This window comes from Rhinatrema bivittatum, chromosome 8 (genome assembly GCF_901001135.1).
Source record: "Rhinatrema bivittatum chromosome 8, aRhiBiv1.1, whole genome shotgun sequence".
In the NCBI taxonomy this organism is placed as follows: domain Eukaryota; kingdom Metazoa; phylum Chordata; class Amphibia; order Gymnophiona; family Rhinatrematidae; genus Rhinatrema; species Rhinatrema bivittatum.
Window position 1 is genome coordinate 126,611,662 of NC_042622.1, and position 20,863 is coordinate 126,632,524.

The 20,863-nt window shown below is 44.0% G+C and overlaps 1 protein-coding gene across 1 annotated transcript in view; it reads right to left on the bottom strand.

Annotated features, from left to right (window-relative positions):
* PAPPA (pappalysin 1) overlaps positions 1 to 20,863 on the bottom strand; it is a 611,319-nt gene that overhangs the window by 100,738 nt on the left and 489,718 nt on the right. The window contains exons 15-17 of the mRNA XM_029613956.1: positions 16,727 to 16,910; positions 2,423 to 2,633; positions 1,579 to 1,750 (exon numbers count right to left, since the gene is read on the bottom strand). Coding sequence (XP_029469816.1) covers positions 1,579 to 1,750; positions 2,423 to 2,633; positions 16,727 to 16,910 — 567 coding nt within the window. The remainder of the gene's footprint in view (positions 1 to 1,578; positions 1,751 to 2,422; positions 2,634 to 16,726; positions 16,911 to 20,863) is intronic.

A 20,863-nucleotide genomic window follows, 5' to 3' on the forward strand; every position in this document is an offset into this window, starting at 1 on the left:
GGGCGGGAGTCTCAGTGACACCTACTGGCTGGACTCAGGGTGCACATGTACCACACCTCAGCAAAAGCCATGGTTGGGGCTTCTGGCAAAATACAGTCACTGCAATGGTTGGGCTAGGTGAAGGGACAGGGTTAAAATTAGGGGCAAACTCCCAGGTAGTTAAGAGTGAAGGTTCATAGCACCATAGCACAACAGAGACCAGTTCCAACTGAGCAAGCCCAAAAAGAGGAGGAGAAAACTGCTGGGCTAAGAGAATACAAATTCTGCTGCAAGGAACGTAAGAGACCTAGCTTTGATCCCCAGCCCTGGCTACTGCTCTTTTGGCCAGCAAGGTCCAGGAACACTACAGAGCCAACATTTAGCCCAAGAAGGGAGGAATCCCATCCATCACTCAGGAGCAACACCTAGGGCAGGTTTTTAAACGCGCGCGCACGGGGTACATTTGTGCGCGCTACCCGGCGCGCACAAATCTATACCTGATTTTATAACATGCGCGCTGCTGTGCGCATGTTATAAAATCCAGGGCCGGCGCACGCAAGGGGGTGCACACTTGTGCACCTTGCGGCGCCGAGCCCTAGGGGAGCCCGGATGGCTTTCCCCGTTCCCTCCGCTCCCTCCGCTCCCCCCCCCCCCACCTTCCCCTTCCTTCCCCTATCTAACCCACCCCCCAGCCCTATCTAAATCCCCCCCCACCTAGTTGTCAATAGTTACACCTGCCTCTGGCAGGCGTAAATTGCGCGCGCCGGCCAGCTGCCGGCGCACCATCCCCCGGCACAGTCGCTGTGCCGGAGGCCTCGGTCCCGCTCCCAGTCCGGCACCACGCCCACACACCCCCCTGTTCCCACCCCTTTCTCAAAGCCCTGGGACATACGTGCGTCCCGGGGCTTGTGCTCGCCGCCGAGCCTATGCAAAATAGGTTCGGCCCGCGCAGGAGCAGGTTTTTGGGGTTATGCGCGTAAGTTATGCACATAACCCTTTGAAAATCTTCCCCCTAATGTTTGGCTTGACAGTGCACTTATTCCAGATTCTGGTGAGAACCAGGATCTGTGCCTGCTGGGCTAGTATAGATGTGAGGGGAACAAAATTGCAAAAAATCCCCAGAAGGCATGAATGAAGGCTCTTGGTGTCATAATTCAAGTTGTGGCAGGTTCAGATACAGCTGGAAGCCCAGAAAATAGCCAGCTAAAGTTACTGGCATAAAAGAATAATTAAAAACCCTCCAAGGCAAATTTATTTTCAAATTTATATCTCATGATATACCAGCATGCTGCTGTGCTGGATGGACCTTCTTCACCTCGTTAGAAGAGAGAACTCCCTGAGCTTGGGTTAAAATGATATCTTTTATACTAATGTTATTCTCTTTCATTTTATTAACATATAATAAATGAACTGTATAATGAACTGTGCTGAAGATATAAACCCCAGGCTTAGTGATGAAAGGCCTGTGTGTTTTCTGCTGAATCACTCAGTCCTCTGATGATAGTTTGTGAGTACCATCAAGTGCAGCAGACAGAACTTGTACCTTGGTACACACTTCTAAGTTCATACTCAGGCCCAGGCATAGAAGAAGGAACTCACAGACCGATTGTTGTTCTCCTCACACTTGATCCTGCACTCGCTGTTGAACTGGAACCCATTGGTGCACTCATACAGCCCATGAAACTTGGGAGGCGGTGGGTCACATGTGACTGGCACGCATGCCCCTTCTTGCCAGCTGCCATCTTCTGTGCATTGGGTCTTGAAAGTCCTCCTTCACAACAAAGCCAAATCATCACACATCAAGCAGCAGTGGAATCAGTTTTCTTCAGAGCATGAAATTAACTACTCAACTGCTATACCATTATTAGATTTTGCTTCTTTCTTACCCAACATCCACAGGAGCTTTATGTAACCCTGCATTCACAACTGTTTCTCCCTAACCTAGCACTCAAGGAAATGATGTCACACAACAATTTCAACATAAATATACTCCTATGGGAGTCATTTTACATCCAGGTGATCATTTCTACAGCTCCAACACCAAAATGAAGGACTCTGTACATCTGTGTTATGCTTGGTACTCCAGGAAACCTGTAACAAGAAAATGCCTGTGCTACTTTAAGGCATATTATCCTCTTCCTGTTATTCTCTAGAACAGATTACTCTGTTCTGATGCTTTTCTGACACATCAAATCTTTCTCCTGTACTTCGCTGGGTCATGTTACTATTCACACAACATTTCCCAAGGTCATGTCATCTTTTCCAATGTTTCCAAGTGGACATGCCATTTTTTCCCATGTTCTCCTTAGGGTATTCCACTCCTTTTCAAAGATTCCTGGTATATGTCACCCTTCTCCTATACTTCCCTGGAACATCTAACCATTCCACCTTGGCCTCCTAGGATATGTTGCCTTGTTATTTGGATTTAATTTTTTTCACTTACTTCCTTGCTTCCTTGGATGAGCCTGCAACATGATACCCTGGTTTGCATTTATATTTGCAAAAGGAGCCCACTTTATGCCCATCCCCAAGACAACGGGCAGTTTGAAGAACAGCATTTGGTACGGGTGGTGGTGCTAGGCACATCAGCTCACAGAGGGCTTCAGGGAAAGACCAGAGGCTATCCTCCATACAAGTCAGCAAGTTGTTGCTTCCTGTTGATGAGAGGGAATATAGGTTAATAACAGAACAGGTTTACCGTCTGAGTATCATAAACATTTTTCAACAATCAAAATGAATTAAACTTTTTCAAATTCCATTTTTTATTACTTTTCAAAACAATACATTAAGTACATACTTGAGATGGAAAAGAAAAATAAAGTAATATGAAAAATCATTGTGTCATAAATAAAAATCCAACAACATAGAAATGATACAAAAATGTAGCCCACTACACTTGTGGGAGATTCAGTTAGAAAGGGTCCTTGAAAGCTGACCCAGATAAGCAAAGATATCCAACTTTATTGTTAAGTTCTAGGGTTATCTTGTACTTTTGTTTTCTTTATAGGTTTTCTTTTGGGGGGGGGGGTGAGGGAGGGAAGAGGAGCCTTAGCTTGGCTTGCCTTCTTATACGCTAGAGCTTCCAGTTCATTTGGAACTTACCCCAGCCCTGCTACTGTGATTTGTGCTGGGAGGATCTGAAGCTGATGGGCCATAATGGATCTTCAGCACAGCTTCCAGGATTTTTTTTTCTGATTGGTTCCCCACTTTCTTCCCTCTGTTACCTAAGCATTGCAATGACACTACTCAGGAGCAGGCTACAGAACACAGCTCCATATGCAACCCAAGTAGGTAAGAACCCTATGCTCTACCTACAGATGTCTGGTACAATGTCTGGGACTCCGTCTTTTCCACCCTTAACTGGCAGCTGTAATTGCTGCTTCCAAAACCATCCCCAACTTTGCTGGCTTGATGAGCAGGAATTCAGACCAGAACTCTAACCCTGCCTGGTAGTGCATAGTAGAATCAATCAGACTGTAAAATTAATTTCTTCCAATATCAAATCCCCTCTACATGAGAAAAGAGTGCTTGGCACTTCTGTCACTGCTAGTAACTGTTATTCATGGAGGATCTTCCTACCAAGCATATCTGGCAGAATGTGTCTGTGCATCACATAACTGATATCACAAGATGTGATTTTATTCATTAGATGAGTATAACATACAATTGCTGTTACTTTACCAGTTTATGACTATTTGCATTGAAGGAGCTATTCAAAAAGTATCTTAATGTAATAAATGCTCTTGGCATTTATTACAGTCCCTAGCTCAAAGATAATGGTGGTTTAGTCCATGTAATATACACCCCTACCAGAGGTGTATTAATGTAATGTGCCACAAATAGAAGACAAACACCTGAAGGCTGAGAGAGAGCAAGATGCAACCTGGGCCGAGAAGGCATACGAATCCTTTCCCATGGGAGAAAAAGAGGAACTCTCTCAGAAGATTAGGCTCCTGAGATTTGTCCTGAAATGATCTGCAGAAAACGAGAGCAGTTTGCTGAACGGCAGAGGAAGAAGGAACTATTCTTACTAGCCAAGTCAAACAGTTAAGTTCTAGTACAGTATAGTGAAATGAGGAGTCCTACTTGAAAGTATGCAAGAAGTTAATAGGAGTGGAAGTGAGGATCTCCATTGATTGCAATCTTAAGAATAACCTCCTGAAAAACAACTAGTAATGAGAAGGTAATTGCATAGGAAATAAATCAATGGAGTATAGCAAGGGAAGGTGAAACTCTAGATAGAGACTTTTAAGTGTTACAGAGTAATTGGAATGTTTCTATAGGAACAAAGTAAATATATCCAGATGCTCCAGATCCAGGGCTGAATTTAAGATTGGTCAGAGGACTGGGAAGGTCCTCTCCAGAGATTGGAAAGCAAGGGGGTGTCTCATTTTTTTCAGATTTTGGATACCTTCATAATTTGACACCTTAGGCATGTGCCTATATTGCCTGTGCCTAAATCTGGCCCTGTCTGGATTGATAATAGGGACAGAGAAGTGAAGTGGCACTGACTCCATTTAAATGTGGAATTGCACTGTGCACTAACAGAAACTATTTTTGAAGAATAATGTAAATTGAGTGAAGCATGGATGCCACATGCATGAAGTGTACTGCACTTGTTAGATTATCGCTAGTGAATTTGTCTTTATGTTTTAGTAAAAAGAGTTTCTTGGCACAATGGTTATCTACGTACTGCCTGACAGTTTCAAAGCTGGACTCCCTTGAACTCATGCTTGTACCAGTAGTCCCTATAGAGACAAACCCTGGTACTCAAATAATAGCCTTGAGCAAAATAGCACCCAATGTGGGGCTCAGCTGGCGGCAGGATTTGGTACTTGTTTTTTTTCCGATGCCAGGACTGCATGTTTCGCGAAATGTACCATGGTCATAGCTACGACCATTTCTCAGTGCAGGATGAGGCAACTTATTAAAACTCTAGAAAGAAGGTTTCTGGGAGCATGACTATGATGACCTAGTATATGTTATCCCAGCGAAACCAATCATGAGGCAAGACCACAAAAGGATGTGTGCCTGGAGGAGATGGGTGTTTGCAATTCATAAGGCAGCAGCAGCAGCAGCAAATTGTGTGAGTGCTGTGCTTTACCAGAATCTTCCAATGTTACAGATAAGATCTTTCTGACTGACTATTATAGTCCCTCAATCACTAGATTAGTGTATGGGCTTCTCATTCAACTCAGCCGGCAGTGAGGGTGAGTTTGCAGTGTAAAACGTGCAAGCACACCTTGTTTAGGCTAGTGTCACGATCCAAGCTGCAGACTCCCTCCCCCTCCCCCTCCCCCTCCCCACAGGTCCTTTGTGAAACTTCAAGATTTACAACTTGCGAGTGCTGCCATAGGGGCACTTGAGAAAATGTTCTGCCTGATACGTAATGCATCATTTAAATGAAGTGGGCCGCAGGCATGTCGGGTAGGATCAGGGAAAACTGAGGGTGCCATCAGTACCAAGCTGCTGGTTGATCATGATACTGTAGCTGCCAAGATTCTCATTTCCCCTGCTACTGCAGGTGATGCCCCCATTTCAACTCTTACTGCCCGTCAGGTTTTGGCTGAATTGGCCTCAGCATCCATTAAGACCACAGCTAGAATGCCTTAAAAGCTGGGAAAATTAACACCTCTGGGGAAAGCAAACATCTAAGTGAGTTTGCCATTAGTCATTGCTGGCTCCTACACCTCTGAAGGTATCAGTTAAAGACTGAGCTACCACCGTGGAAGAAATTGAAAGACAGATGGGCTTGTCTAGCCCAGTCAGCCCTCCACCAGGGATGAAGTGGTCACCTCCACCAAAGAACAGCATCAGAAGGGCACACGGCAGGGCCGTCTGCCTCTCTTTTCAGGTGAATTCCCGGAAAAGAATTTGACAGTGCTGGATTATCTGCCACCCCAGCTGGATGATGAGCTGGAATCCAGGCTTACCTGAGGACAGGATATACTGGCAAATCTGGTAAGTGGCCCATCTACCACTTCAGAAAATGAGATAAAGAGGAGCAGATCTAAAAGTATGGCAAAACTGGTCATGGGTGAAAAGCAGCTCATCCAGGAAGATTCAAACCACAAAGATTGTCTAGAGCAGATTGTCTGGTAAACAGAAAGGTGTTTGAAATCAGTAATGGTACTTTCCCATATGTACCATTGTGGATGATGAATCAAGTAAAGATAATGAGAGACACTTCCGTTTGTGATGCTATAACTGCCAGATTGAAGGAAGATCCCTTTTATAAGAATTCAGGTACTGAAGATCTCATGTTTCAGTGTGTGCTAGATTAGCATTCTCAGATTAAGGTAGATGGAAGATCAATAACGAAGCATCATATGTATACTGTCCTTAGTGGAGGAGGAAAGAGGTTTCCTGCAGTCTAGAAGACAACGAATACATTTGTACACAATTTTTTTAATGGTATCATATGAACATTCTTTTTGATGCTATCACTTAATGATCTAGCACTTAATATGATTAGTTACCAAATCATCTCCATTCTTTATTTCAAAATTTAAAAAATATATATTAAACACTTGAGAAAAATGTTTAGAAAATAATGAAATACAATGACCCAGCAGTTCCAGCATTCAGCACCAGCTGGCATCTGGTAATCTTCACAAAGAATGTCACAAAAATCTGCTGGTATCACTTGAATTAGACAAAACAGTCTCTATACATGAATTATGTATCTAGAAACAAATAAGACAGTGCTGAGGCATCATATTCAAATATGAAGTCTTCCAGAGCAACAAATGTGATTGGTCCATTCAAAAACATTGCATATTCGATGAAAGGTTTTTCTCCAAATGGCATGAACAGTGAAATGTACTGCTCTATATTTTTGTGATCTTTCTTTGAAGTGATCCATGTTTTTGTGCTTTTTTTGAAACTTTTTTTTTTTTTTAAAGTGGGAGCATCTAGGCATCTTTATTGTGCTCTAGTTATGAGGGGGTAGATTTTCAAAGCTGGCCATGTAAGTGACTTAGCCGGTTAGAACTTTTCCAGCTAAGTTACGGTGTGTGTTCTGCAGCACGGTGAAACCATTGAATATATGCATATATTATATATACTCACTTAGCTGGAAGAGTCTACCAGGCTAAATTTAGACCTGCTCTATGGGGCGTATAAATGTACACATATTCTTATCCGGCTAACTCTGAAGATTGGTAGTTAGCTGTATAAGTTATACAGCTAACTCTCTCCACCTCCGATTCGCCCAGTACATGCCTTTTTTTTCTGCATTTAACTTTTAGCTATATTGGGGCTTATACTGCTAAGTGACAACCGCTGAATGTAGGTGTGTACATAGTGGCTGCTTCTTAGCTGTATAAGCCTCTCTTATCCGGCAAAATAGCGCCAAATGCACTTTGAATATCGGGCCTGTGATGTTTTATTACATATTGGATTTTGGTTTCATATTTTGATTGGGTGTTAGCTTTTTCAAATATACTTATGGGGTCCCAGGTTTGGTTTTACCTTTTTCTGAAGGTGGTCTATGAAGAAAAAGTTTAATTGAATATACGATGTTTTCGAATGGATCAATCACGTTTGTTGTCGTGGAAACTCTCCATACTCGAATCTGATGTTTAAGAACCCTGCTCTGTATTCTCAAATAAAAGATTTGCTTATGGTGAACGTTCTGTCCAATTCAAATGATACCAGTAACTATTTATGAATATCACTACAGCAGAATTTCCCATAATGCAGGCAGATTTTGCCAAAAAGAGCAGGGTTGGATTGTGTGGTCTGCTGGTTCAGTGCAGCAGTATTGTGGTATCGGCCGGGCTGGTTCTGAATTCTGAAACATTCAGATCCATGTATTTAATTAGTTTCAAAACCTTTTTACAAGCATTTAATTGTTGTGATTTGGTAAATGATTATAACAACTGCTAGAGTGCTGTGAATAATAGAAAGCACAGGCAGATGTAAATGACTTCAATAACTATAGACCAATTTCCTCCATTCCTTTTGTTGCTAGGGTTATTGAAAACACAGTTTTGGGGCAATTACAAGATTTTCTGGGTTAGTACAATGTTCTAAACCAATTTGGTTTTAGGCAAAATATAGCACTGAACTTCTAATAAAGTCAAGCCTAGACACCAACTACCGTAGGTTTGATAATAGTAAAAGCTTTATCCTGGTAGTTTTAGATCTTTTGGCCACCTTTGATATGCCTAGCACAAACAGGAATTGTGGGAGCTATGCTAGAGTGGTTCAAGTCATAGCTTCATAATTAATCCCAACAGGTGAAACATAGCTCTCAACTATCATTTTGATATCCTTTAGATACGGGCATTCCTCAAGGTTCATCCTCTCTATCATAGTCTTCAACATATACTTAATCCCACTGTGCAAACCATTATCTGGACTGGATCTGCAATATCATAATTATACTGATTATATTAATTTTTTTCCCTAGATTGTCAGATTCTGCTACTACTTTAGGAACACTTTCCATTTCTTTATCAATGTTTTACAGCTGGTTATCCTATAACCAGCTTTCACTAAATATTTCCAAGACTGAAAAATTAAACTTATGTAGGCTCTCCCGTATTGTCTTTCCACTTTCATTTACTTTCGAGAGTCAGGATAACCCTATTTTAAATCATGCAACAAACTTAAGAATCATAATATTGGTACAAACCTGTTAAGTCTGTAATTAAAAAAAAAATCCTACTGGAAATGATGTATGCTACGCGGATTAGAACCATATCTTGACAATTCAGATTTTCTCACAGTTGTAGAGGTCATTGCAACACCTGGCAATGTTTTATTGTAACTTTGTCTATCTTAGCCTCCTGCACTATAAATTGAAAGCCCTACCAATAATCCAAAACTCAGCTCTAGGGATTCTGCCTGGAACCACTAGATTTGACCATATTAGTCCCAGGACTGGGTGCATTACATTGGCTTCCAGCAGAACAACGTATTCATTTTCAAATTCTTTCTATGTTTCAGAGCGCTATGAATGATAATGCACCCCTTTGCATTAGAACTCTTTTAAAAATCTACCAACCATCTGAGTCCTTGTTTGGAAAATCAATGTTTACCTGATATCCCTAGTCACAAACTCAATAGACTTTCTGAAATGCGTGACAGGAGTTTTGAAGTCGCACGTCCACTTTTACAGAATCAGTTACCAATTGCATTAAGAAGGCAACCCTGCAGCTCTACTTTTAAGAAACAACTTAAGACTCAGTTATTCAGGTAGGTCTTTTACCAAGTAGCAGAGCAGTGATATTTTTGATAAGCAGACAAATTGATTGTAAGCATTCTGTGAAATATTATCACAGGTTGGTGTTAAGCGAATACATTTGCTGATTTGTTATTTGTCATGTGAATTATCTTTGCCTTATTTTGTTCATTTTTATTGTCTTGCTTTTATGATAGTTTTATTTTGTAAGCTGCTTAGAACCAGGGATACTGTTGCGATCCTGCCCGCGAGGAGCGCGGGCAGGCTCTTACCTCCACGCGGCCAGTCGGGCCGCTGACGCTGCTCCCCCCGATGCGGCACAGGAGCCGCGTTTTCTTGCCCTGCATGGCAGGGCCGACTACCGGGAGTCCTCTCATGCGGCTGGGGACTGCCGCTGCCACTCCGGCTTCTCTGCACCAGCTGGGGCCGTCCCCGCAGCTGCTCTACAATCCCGGGGTCTTCAGCCAGCAGGGAGGCCGTCCCTGCCGGTGCCTGCTTCAGCCCGGTAGGGAGGCAATCCCTGCCAGTACCTGCAGCCTTCCACAGCTCCTGCTCGTCCTGCAGCCAGCCCTTCTGCATTCGACTTCTGTCTTCGTGGCTGGAAGCCACCCCAGCAGCCTGCCCTTCGTCCAGCTTCATGGCAGGGCTGCTTTGCTGCTTGCCTTGCTTCCTGGGCCTTCCACGTGGCTGAGGACGCCACCAGCTTCCAGCTCTCTCTTCTCTCCAGCTTCCTAAGGCGCGGGCGCGCGCCTCTCACCTGTTCTTCAAGGGCCAGCCGGGTGTGGCCCCCTGCTGACCCCTCCCTGGGCGCTGTCCTCTTCAGCCCTACAAAAGGGCTCAGCGTCCATTCCAGCTTGGCCTTTGCAAGGAGTTGGTCACTCCTGGGATCCTGTCCTTCTCCAGGAGTTGTCCTCGTTCCAGCACTTCTGCAAGGTCCTGTGTTTCTTGTTCTTTGTTGGAGCTCCTCGTCTCGTCCTGATGTCTGCCTGCTGTTCCAGTCCTGATGTCCGCCTGATGTTTGTGTTCCAGCCCTAAGGTCTGTCTTCTGATCCAGTACCTATGTTCCAGTCCAGGTGTTGTCCTCTGTTCCTGATGTCTGTGATTCAGCCTAGATGTCGTCTCTCCTGATCCTGATATCCGTGATCCTGTCCAGCTGTCCTGAACCCCGGGGTTCCTCATGCCATGTTTCCTGGTGTGAACAATATATGACCTGTTATATAGATGTCTGACTGAAATGTCTCATTTCAATCAGACATCTATATAACAGGTCATATATTGTTCAGATTGAGTTACATGTTGTGTTATATTACTTAGGGTCTTATACTTAACATGTTTCCTGGTGTGCCATGTTGTGGTCCGTGACCAGCCCCACGGGCGGGCTGTGTAGGGCACTTCATGGTACGATGCCTGCCTCACTTCTGCAGCACTAGCCTCCGGGAGACTTCCGCTTCAGTACTTGTCCCTGGTCTCCAGAGTCCCTAGTGCTAGCTCCGTCCATGTGCCATAGACACTGCCAGAACCTGTGCCGTCCCAGCGTGGTCCGCGACCAGCCACTGGCGGCTGAGTAGGGCACGCCCCGGTGCAGGCCTCTACAGTTCCTGAGACTTGCTTCTTTCATTGCTCCATATCTCGTCTTGAGGCTCCTTGAGTCCAGCGTGGTCCGCGACCAGTCCCGCGGGTGGACTGTGTAGGGCGCGCTGCGTTGTAGCCTCACCCCAGTGCTTTACCTGAATCTTCGGATTAACTCGAGCTTTGCCTGAATCTTCTGAAAGCCTAGTACCTTGTTCCTGAGTCTCGTCTGTGCATCCAATACCTTGTTCCTGAGTCTCGTCTGCATCCATGTTCCGGTCCTCGCTGCCCTGGCCTCCATCCGGCCTGCCGCTTCTTGCCGTACCCTGCGGCAGGTCCAAAAGGGCTTGGAACGGTCGGAGGACTATTCATAAAACCATCATTGCGTTGTTGGTTTTCCGAAGCGTGCAGGTCTGGAGGAGGGTCAGTGTCTTCAGCCTTCAGTCCAGCCTCGCCCCTGTCCAGCTCATGCTCGGGCCTGCCTCGCCTACCGCGGCACCTCCTTGGAGTTCCTCTGGGGTCGAGCCGCGGCCCAAGAACACACATCTCTTGGAAAGTGGGACTGCTCTCCTAGCACTCCCCAACAGATACAGAGGCCTATACATTTTTAAAAAGTAAAATAAATTGCTGTATACAATGTTTTTCATAATTCCCACTGTTTGGATGTCATTTTGTTATGTGTGGGTTGTTACACTTCCTTTGATTTGGTATTAGAGGGACTAAACCAGACCTACTCACTACAGTTAATGAACATTTGTCCTGGGGCATCGTTGGAGAAGAGACTACTTAATCTTGTTTCTTGATCTACCTCATCACATGGAATCAGAAGAAAGCAAGCCAAGCAGAGAGTTTTGTTTTCCTCTGTTTCTGTATTGTCTGTGTGTTTGCCTTAAAGAAACTCTTGTTCCAAATTCTGATGATGATGATCAGTGACGGATTTAGGATTTGCTGGCCCTAGGCATGGATGCTGCTGCAGTCCCCGCCCCTCCCCCCATCCCCTGTCCCAGTAAGGTCGGATGACAGGGAATAGATGTAAGGCACAGCTCCAGAGTTTACTGCTGTGGCTCAGGGCTGCATACTGTGGCCAAAATATGAAAATTCTGAAGCACGTTGATAAATATTTCCACCTTTTATATTACATTATAAACCTAGCTTGCGTCTATATAATTTCTTTTTTCTTTTATTGGGTAAGGGAAAGGGATCTCAAGTATAGGTACATGGAGGATATCTCAGAGATGGGAAGAGGAGGGTGTGTGTGAAAGGACCAGGAATGGGGAGAGGAAGAGAGAAGGACCAAGAATGGGAAGAGGAGGAGAAAGCACCACAGACAGGGAGGACTGGGGGGGGAGGGTGTGGAATCAGGAATCTGCAATGGGAGAAAAGGAGGGAGAGGGAGGGAAGTTCTGGGATTGAGAAAGGGGAAGCAGGAGTAGGAGAAGTCGAGGAGGAAGTCTCCTGGGGGAGAAAGGAGAGGTAGGAAGGATGTGAGGTTCCTGGATTTGGGAGATAGAATTCATGATCAAAGGAGAGAGGATGTGAATTGAGGTGGGGGGGGGAGGAGCAGGGAGAGGAGGAGGCTGTGCTGAATTCCTGCTCTTCCTCTAACCTCCCACCCTGTCTGGCACAGATACCCATACCCATACCACCACTCTCAATACCAATCCCTCACACATAAAATCACTGCCTCCCCCCAATTCCCTTCTCTCTCACACACACAGACACACACCTTCCAGCTGATCCCCTCTCAGTCCCTCCTATTGTCCCCAAAATCCCTTTGCTCTGTCTGCTCCAGGCTCAACCTTTCCTCTCCTGTTCCCTGTAAGCTGCCCAGGAGAGCATGGATCAGGAAGCAGAGAGCCTGCTGACCCCCAGAGTTTTGCTACCCTAGTCACAGACCTATTAATGATGATGGCTTTTGAAGACAGCAGAAAGTCACCTGAGTGGTCCAGGAAGAGAATACTTGACTACAGAAAATACTAAAGAACTTTAAGACCAAATGTATTGATATACAATAATTTTGATTATAAAAAAAAGAAAAATGTTCCAAGGTAAAATGTATGTTTCTTTTGGTTTAATCCATCATTGTTTTTTCCCCAAAATAGGTTGTTAACTTCCAGTCTGGGAGGAAGTACTTATTGAAACTTTGTTTAATTTTATAGGAATGTGATGAGGCAGATAAGGTTGCATTCAATGCATTTGTAGATGACCATATAGCCCCTACCCAGAGTTTAGCTGGTGGGAGGCCAGAGGGAATATAATGGGGATTGGAGTTACTTCCCCGGACAGGATCCAGAGTGAGAGGAGATGCTTGCCACAATGGGTTTGAGCTGAGTGGGAGGGTATATAAAGAGGTGACCCAACTATCCTTCTTTAAGCCTGTGTGGGACCAGGCTAAATGTCTGGTCTATCTTAAAACCAATAGCGAAAGAGAACCCAGTGGGTGGGATCCTCCTGGGCAGGGATAAGAATGTGAGCCTAGCTGGGAGCAGACAGGCCCTGCATCCCCAGGAGAAGGCAGCTCCTGTAATATCTCTGACTTAAGTTGAAGCTGTGAGTACAATGCTGAAGGTAAGCAATCTACGTGCTGTGTTGTGAATGTTGTTATAATAAAGCTGGAATCTTGTGTGAACTAGGCTGCAGTTAGTGTGGAGTGTGTCTCCAGCGTGAAGTTTGCTCGGCAATCCCACAGAACCATTTTGAATAATACTAATTGGATCATGTGGAATATAAATGTTTTAATAAATAAAAATAAGGTATTTCACAAGATTTGTGATTTACTATTAGAGGGAGAAGTGATCAATGTCTCTCTAGTCCAGAGAACATCCTATGGTCATACTAGGAAAATAATAAACACTGAGGAGCTGGCTGCACTAGTGATGCAATGATGCATGCATTTTTTAAGGAAAAAAAAAGGAGACATAGTCAATGTTCCTACAGATATTACAGTTGTAGGTTTCTGCCTTGAGAAAACCATACCCATTGTGATGTAAATTTCTAGAGGATTTCTGTCAGTGCTCTGCCACACAGATGAAATAAGAAATGAAAGTGGACAAGAAGAAGAAGACATCAACTTCTAAATTTTTATCTAGTGCAAAAGAAATATTAGTATATGCTGTGGTTATGTCATTTTGAATAATTATTTCATGATTAAGGTACCCATGAACAATTCTATAGTTGTATCTTTTTTTTCAGCAAGTTAAAAACCTACCTCATTATTGGAATAAATATTCAAAAATATCCAGTTAAGTAAGTTAGCCGGATAAGACTTAGCTGACTAATTTACAAGGGGTATTCAGCAGTAGAGATGTGAATCGTGTCCTCGATCATCTTAAAGATCGATTTCGGCTGGGAGGGGGAGGGAATCGTATTGTTGCCGTTTGGGTGTTTAAAATATCGTGAAAATCGTTGAAATCGTGAGCCGGCACACTAAAACCCCCTAAAACCCACCCCGACCCTTTAAATTAAATCCCCCACCCCAAATGCCTTAATACTTCATCAACTTTGGGAGGGAAGTACTTACTTGCCCTAAACCAAAGGCAGGAAAACCAGCACACTAAAACCCCCTAAAACCCACCCCCGACCCTTTAAATTAAATCCCCCACGCTCCTGAACCCCCGCCCAAAAGGCCTTAAATTACCTGGGGGTCCAGCGGCGGTCCGGAACGGGCTCCTGCAATTGAATTGTGTTGTCTTCAGCCGGCGCCATTTTGCAAAATGGCGGCCGCAAAATGGCGGCGGCCATAGACCAACATGATTCGACTGCAGGAGGTCGTTCCGGACCCCCGCTGGACTTTTGGCAAGTCTTGTGGGGGTCAGGAGGCCCCCCCCAAGCTGGCCAAAAGTCCCTGGGGGTCCAGCGGGGGTCCGGGAGCGATCTCCTGCCGCGAATCGTTTTCCGTACGGAAAATGGCGCCGGCAGGAGATCGACTGCAGGAGGTTGTTCAGCGGCGGTCCGGAACTCCTGCTGAACGACCTCCTGCAGTCGATCTCCTGCCGGCGCCATTTTCCATACGGCCATACGCGTATGGCCGGCGCCATTTTCCGTACGGAAAATGGCGCCGGCAGGAGATCGACTGCAGGAGGTCGTTCAGCGGCGGTCCGGAACCCCCGCTGAACGACCTCCTGCAGTCGATCTCCTGCCGGCGCCATTTTCCATACGGAAAACGATTTGCGGCAGGAGATCGCTCCCGGACCCCCGCTGGACCCCCAGGGACTTTTGGCCAGCTTGGGGGGGCCTCCTGACCCCCACAAGACTTGCCAAAAGTCCAGCGGGGGTCCGGAACAACCTCCTGCAGTCGAATCGTGTTGGTCTATGGCCGCCGCCATTTTGCGGCCGCCATTTTGCAAAATGGCGCCGGCTGAAGACAACACAATTCAATTGCAGGAGCCCATTCCGGACCGCCGCTGGACCCCCAAGTAATTTAAGGCATTTGGGGGGGGTTCGGGAGGGTGGGGGATTTAATTTAAAGGGTCGGGGGTGGGTTTTAGGGGGTTTTAGTGTGCCGGTTTTCCTGCCATTGGTTTAGGGCAAGTAAGTAAGTTCCTGCCCTCCCCCTTCCCCCGAATTACGATTTTTTAACGATAAATCGGGGGAATTGGTATTGTATCGTGGCCCTAACGATTTTTGACGATTTAAAATATATCGGACAATATTTTAAATCGTCAAAAAACGATTCACATCCCTATTCAGCAGTCACTATTTAGCCAGGCACGTCTTATCCGACTAACTTTAGACTTGCTATTGAGTAGGTCTAACTTATCCAGTTAATTTAACGGGATAAATATGAATCTCTCCTTATCCAGCTAAGGCCTGGATTCCCTAAGATGCAATTTTTTTTCATGGGAGCGGTCCCAATATTTCAAGGGGGCGTACTCACGATATTGTGCCCTTCCACCAAAGAAATATTGCAGCTATATCGCTGCATTGTTTTGTCTCACAGTAAAAGCCGCAAGGCATAACAATGCATCACGGGCCTTTAACGTGTGATGACAGTCCCTCATGCACGGGGCCACCATCGCCTTAAAGGGCCCAGCTTAAAAAAAAGTCAGCGATAAGTAAAAAACAATGCCCCGGAGTCTCCATCGACCCCCCCACCCCCACCTCACTCTGAGGCCACAAATCTAGGCAGCCCCATCACCAAAAGTAAAAAAAAAAAAAAAAAAAGATGTGGCAGGTCACATGATGATGCTCCCCCATCCCCCCCAACTCCGTCCATATAGAATAGAGTGAGCCAAGGGTTGCCCCCACCCCTCCTTGAATAAAAGAAGTGCAAAGATGGGCTCCCATACCTCTTTCCCCCCAACCTTCAAGATTATAAAAAGCTTGTTGGTGATATAATAGATAATAGGCCCCCCCTTCCCCTCCCTGGATCCCCAAGTCCAAAAAGCCCTCATTGGTTTGATAGTGGACTTCCCCCCACTGACCACACCACATTACTGCAAGAATCCACAAATACGTGTTTCAAATATGAGAATCAATCAGTGCAACCTTGTGCCACATTATGCAGTGCCCCTCCCCCCCCCCTACAGTTGTTTGACATTTTATAATGGACTTTGAAAAAACTCCCCATAAAATATGACACGTAGCAAATGATTCTGATACTGGATCTGAACGCATGAAGACTTGGAAGTTTAATTGTGCTTTGACTTCTTCCTTCTCTTTGGGGCTTGCTTAACGAAAGATCAGGTTGAGGTGAACCAGACAAGGGTAATTACAATTTCGGCTCTATTTATTCTCTTTTAAACAAGGAAAGAGAGGCCCCAGAGGAGGCTGTCATTATCTTCAATGCCTGTCTTCCCTCAACACCAAAAGACAGAGCACTAAATAGACCTCAGCTTTAAAGAAAAAAAAAAAAAAGAAAATTAAGATCTAAGATAAATAAATACTCATTGGTACCTCTCTGGTCACTTTTTTTTTTAAATTTTGAACAACATAGAAAGGCCAGCAAACTTACAGTAACCTCAACCAATATGTTGGAAACAACCATACCTCTGAGTTGGGCAGGAGGCCGACACTGAAAGGAGCACTGTTTTCCAAAAGTGGTCCCACGAGGACAGGAGAACGTAGCGGGGTACACATGATATTGATCTGGGATCCCACAGTCCACAGGCTCACAGCACACTTGCTTATTCCACTTCCCATCTGTACAGGTCATGGTTATGGTGGTCTCCAACTGGAAGAAACAAAGGCACAGAGTTGGCTCAAAAGAGCTTAAAAAAAACATGTGTATCGGTTCCATTCTGAGTGAACTGCTAATGGTGGTTGGCTTTCTATGGATATGAGTATCTTCATCAGAATCTAAAATACAGACAGGTGAGGGACAAGATAGTCATGCCTGATTCTGCTGAGATTCAGCAATGCCTGCTCATGAAATGCCCAGATTTGGCACACATGGCATTGTTCTTGCATTTAATTTCATTCCATGTATTTATTTATAACCCGCTTATAAGTAAAAGCACTAAGTGGCGGACATAAACCACACATAGTAGTTAAGCAAGACATGGTATTGCTCTTCCATGCCCATTCCCCTGGAGCAATGGAAGTACATACAGATGGTTTCTGGCGGATCTTGAAAGACAATTGGGCTATGACATCAGGATTATCAGATTAGTGAATTCATTGGCTATGTATCACCTTTTCCACATGTTTACTACTGTCAATTAAATGAAGCAAAATGCCACCATAGAAAGTAGTAAAGAAAATAGAGTAAGATCTATAATTCATATGTAATTCAAAGTTTGACAACACTCTGCAAGCCATCTATAGAGGGGAAACACCCTCAGATGAAAGTTGCTAAAATGCATACAATACGGGAAAAGTTAAATAAATCATGTATTTTTTAAATTTATTTTAGCATAATTTATAGCCTAACCTACATGCTCAAAGTGATGTACAAAACAAAATATATAACTTTCTTGTATTGTTATATATGAACACGTTTCCATCCACAGTCACAAAGATACTACAAAGTGTTTGCAAAGTGTTTTCAAAGATACTATACTATTTCCTGAATGATGTTAACATGAAAAGTCACATCTACAACAATACCAAGAGACCCCTATAAGGAATGATAATGAAATGGGCAAACTGGTAAATACTTTTGCAAAGAAACACATCTGCTCTGTTCTCAGCAGGAGTCTCTTTGGAGAAAGGTGCAAGAACACCAGTTCCAAGGGGAGTTCTCCCAGTAGGGCTATTTGAAGGGAATGGCTTAAGAGAAACTATAGACTATTTGGCTCTAGAACTTACCATGTAGAAAAATAAAGGGAAGACTATTTCTTATGAAACAGAGCAGATGTCCTTCAGGCCTAGCATGAGATGTGTTAAGGAACTGTGTAGGAGCTGTGGGAATGGGAAAGTTCAGTTCACCATTCCTTCAGTTACAGCCTTTATCAGTATGAATATGACTATGTGTGGCCTACTGGAGTAGGGAGCATCAGGGAAACATTCATGCATGCTCTAATTGGAAAATAAGGAACAGAATTGGTGTTGCTAACTGGCTCCATTTTTGCTGGTCATTGCTGATGCGGTCCTGCTTTGACCCCACCACATGCACTGATTTGTGGTGCTACTTTTCTTCTGGAAATCAGATCTAGATTTCCATGCATGTTGTGGATCAGAACCAGGATTGGACCAGACTAACTAGCAAAAGTGGAGCCACTTGGCTTACCCTAAACAAGATTAGTAATAGGAAAAACTAAACTGAGCACAAGCCCCACAGAAAAATAGACTGAAAAGCAATGAGACACAAATTAAAAAAAAAAAATCTCAGCAAAATAGGAGTTGTGGGAGGCACAGAACACCTGCAATGATCAGGATGGTGCTGCAGCAGTTCTTTGCCTCTGGGGGATGATTTTGTTCAGTGCTGGCAAAGATGCAGGAGATGCCCCATGCCAAGCACTGAACAAAATCAGCAAAGACAGTTTTTCTAGCACACATCAAAGGGACCTGGAATTCCAGTTTGCCAAACAACCCTAATGATTTCTACAGAAGTTCAGGCCTGTCTTCCTTTGATATATGTTTATGCTTAGAATGGAAAAAGCAGTCTCACCCTACTTACACACTGAATTTTCACATATCACCGGGTTCCTTTAAATATTGTTCATCTATGGCAAACAGTTGCATATAGGAGCAGGCAATCTTAAGCTAAGAATGGGATACATTTCGCAAAATTAAGACAGAGTTGCAGCAGTTTTATTTCTAGAGAACATTTTTTCTATGTTCATATTTTTTGCTATCTGTAAAAGTTTCTTCATCAACTGTGCAGAAAAAGTATAAAAGCTGATGTGAAAACTTTTTTTACTTTAGGCTAGGCAGTTTCCACCTGCTGCTTTAGGCTACAGTGCCATGAGTCTAAATTTGCAACTCCCTGTGGAGGTTTTCCCTATTTTAGAATTCCCTGCCAACTCAGCCCAGTCATTGTAGTGACTCCCTCAGCTGGGGGCTGCCCATCAGGGCTCCCTCTGGAATCCTGTAACTATGATCTCTACATTCTGCCCCTGTGTGTCACCACTGCATGATGACTGGGATGCCCTCTCCAACTACAGATCATGAATGCTGCCTCCGCAGCCTCCTTAGCCCTGTGACTCAGTTAAGACCTTCAAGGGGCTCCTTAAGACCTTTTTGTTTAAGTTTTGTTACTTTTAATATAATTTATTCCAACTTTGTTTTATGATTGTATAATATTTTAGTTACATTACGTAATGTTTTATTCTGTGTTTTTTTTTGTTTTAATTTGTTCTTTGTGTAATAACTATGTATGTTTTATTATGTTCATTGCCTAGACCTTTTTTGAGTTAGGCGATTCACAAATTCAATAAAATGTAAATGTGAATGTAAATGGACTCAAGCCTGTCCTTTGACATCTTTTTAGGAAAAAAAAGTCTAAGAAATAACTAAAAGCACCCCTACACACATAGCTTTACACACAAGTGCAGATACATAAATGAACAGAACATGCAAAGTCTCAAGAGCACATTCACATGATTGCACATGTACTCACTTGTAGATACAAAAATATCTACCCATGCAGACATATGCATCTACTTAATTGATAGGCACATAAATACCATGCACCCATTAGCATCTGACAAAGAGAAATGCACTAACTCTGTATCTGCTCTGGCTATTTATTTACATGGGTATCCTTACCAACATGGGTATTCGTGCTCTCTTCACATTTTTTACAATCTTAATAGCAAGCCAAAACAGCATTTTGGGTAAATAAGGCTGCAGCTTTATTGTGTAACACATGACTCAAGCCATAACAAGGAACACCAGTTCCCCCTGACCTAGAAGCCTGGGTGTCTCCCGTGCCACATCCCAGCAAGGGAAGAACCTGTAATCCACCATGACCCAGCAAGGGAGGGGCCCCTTGGGAACTAGCCACTCAAGGCCATCCCCTGGCCATATAACCAACGTGCAGCCCACTGCACAATAGTGGCTACCCCAATTCAATATCAGCAGATTAACTTCCATTTTGGTAATACCCACCGTACCAACCAATAATAAACTGGCATGGGTCTCTTGCCCCCCAACAGCAACAACATAACTGAGGGAAGAAACAGCACAGAAAGCATCAGCAAACTAAAAAAGGAAGGAGGGAGGATTGCCTTGTGCCTGCTGACCTGGCACAAGATGTCCCCAACTACTATCTTATAGCAGGAAAATTTGAACCTCAAATCCCACCTCTCTGCAACTTATTGCCAATCAACATTGTACCATACTCTTGACCACAACCTCTTTTCAATGAAGAATAAGAACATAAGAACATAAGAAGATGCCATACTGGGTCAGACCAAGGGTCCATCAAGCCCAGCATCCTGTTTCCAACAGTGGCCAATCCAGGCCATAAGAACCTGGCAAGTACCCAAAAACTAAGTCTATTCCATGTTACCATTGCTAATGGCAGTGGCTATTCTCTAAGTGAACTTAATAGCAGGTAATGGACTTCTCCTCCAAGAACTTATCCAATCGTTTTTTAAACACAGCTATACTAACTGCACTAACCCCATCCTCTGGCAACAAATTCCAGAGTTTAATTGTGCGTTGAGTAAAAAAGAACTTTCTCCGATTAGTTTTAAATGTGCCCCATGCTAACTTCATGGATTGCCCCCTAGTCTTTCT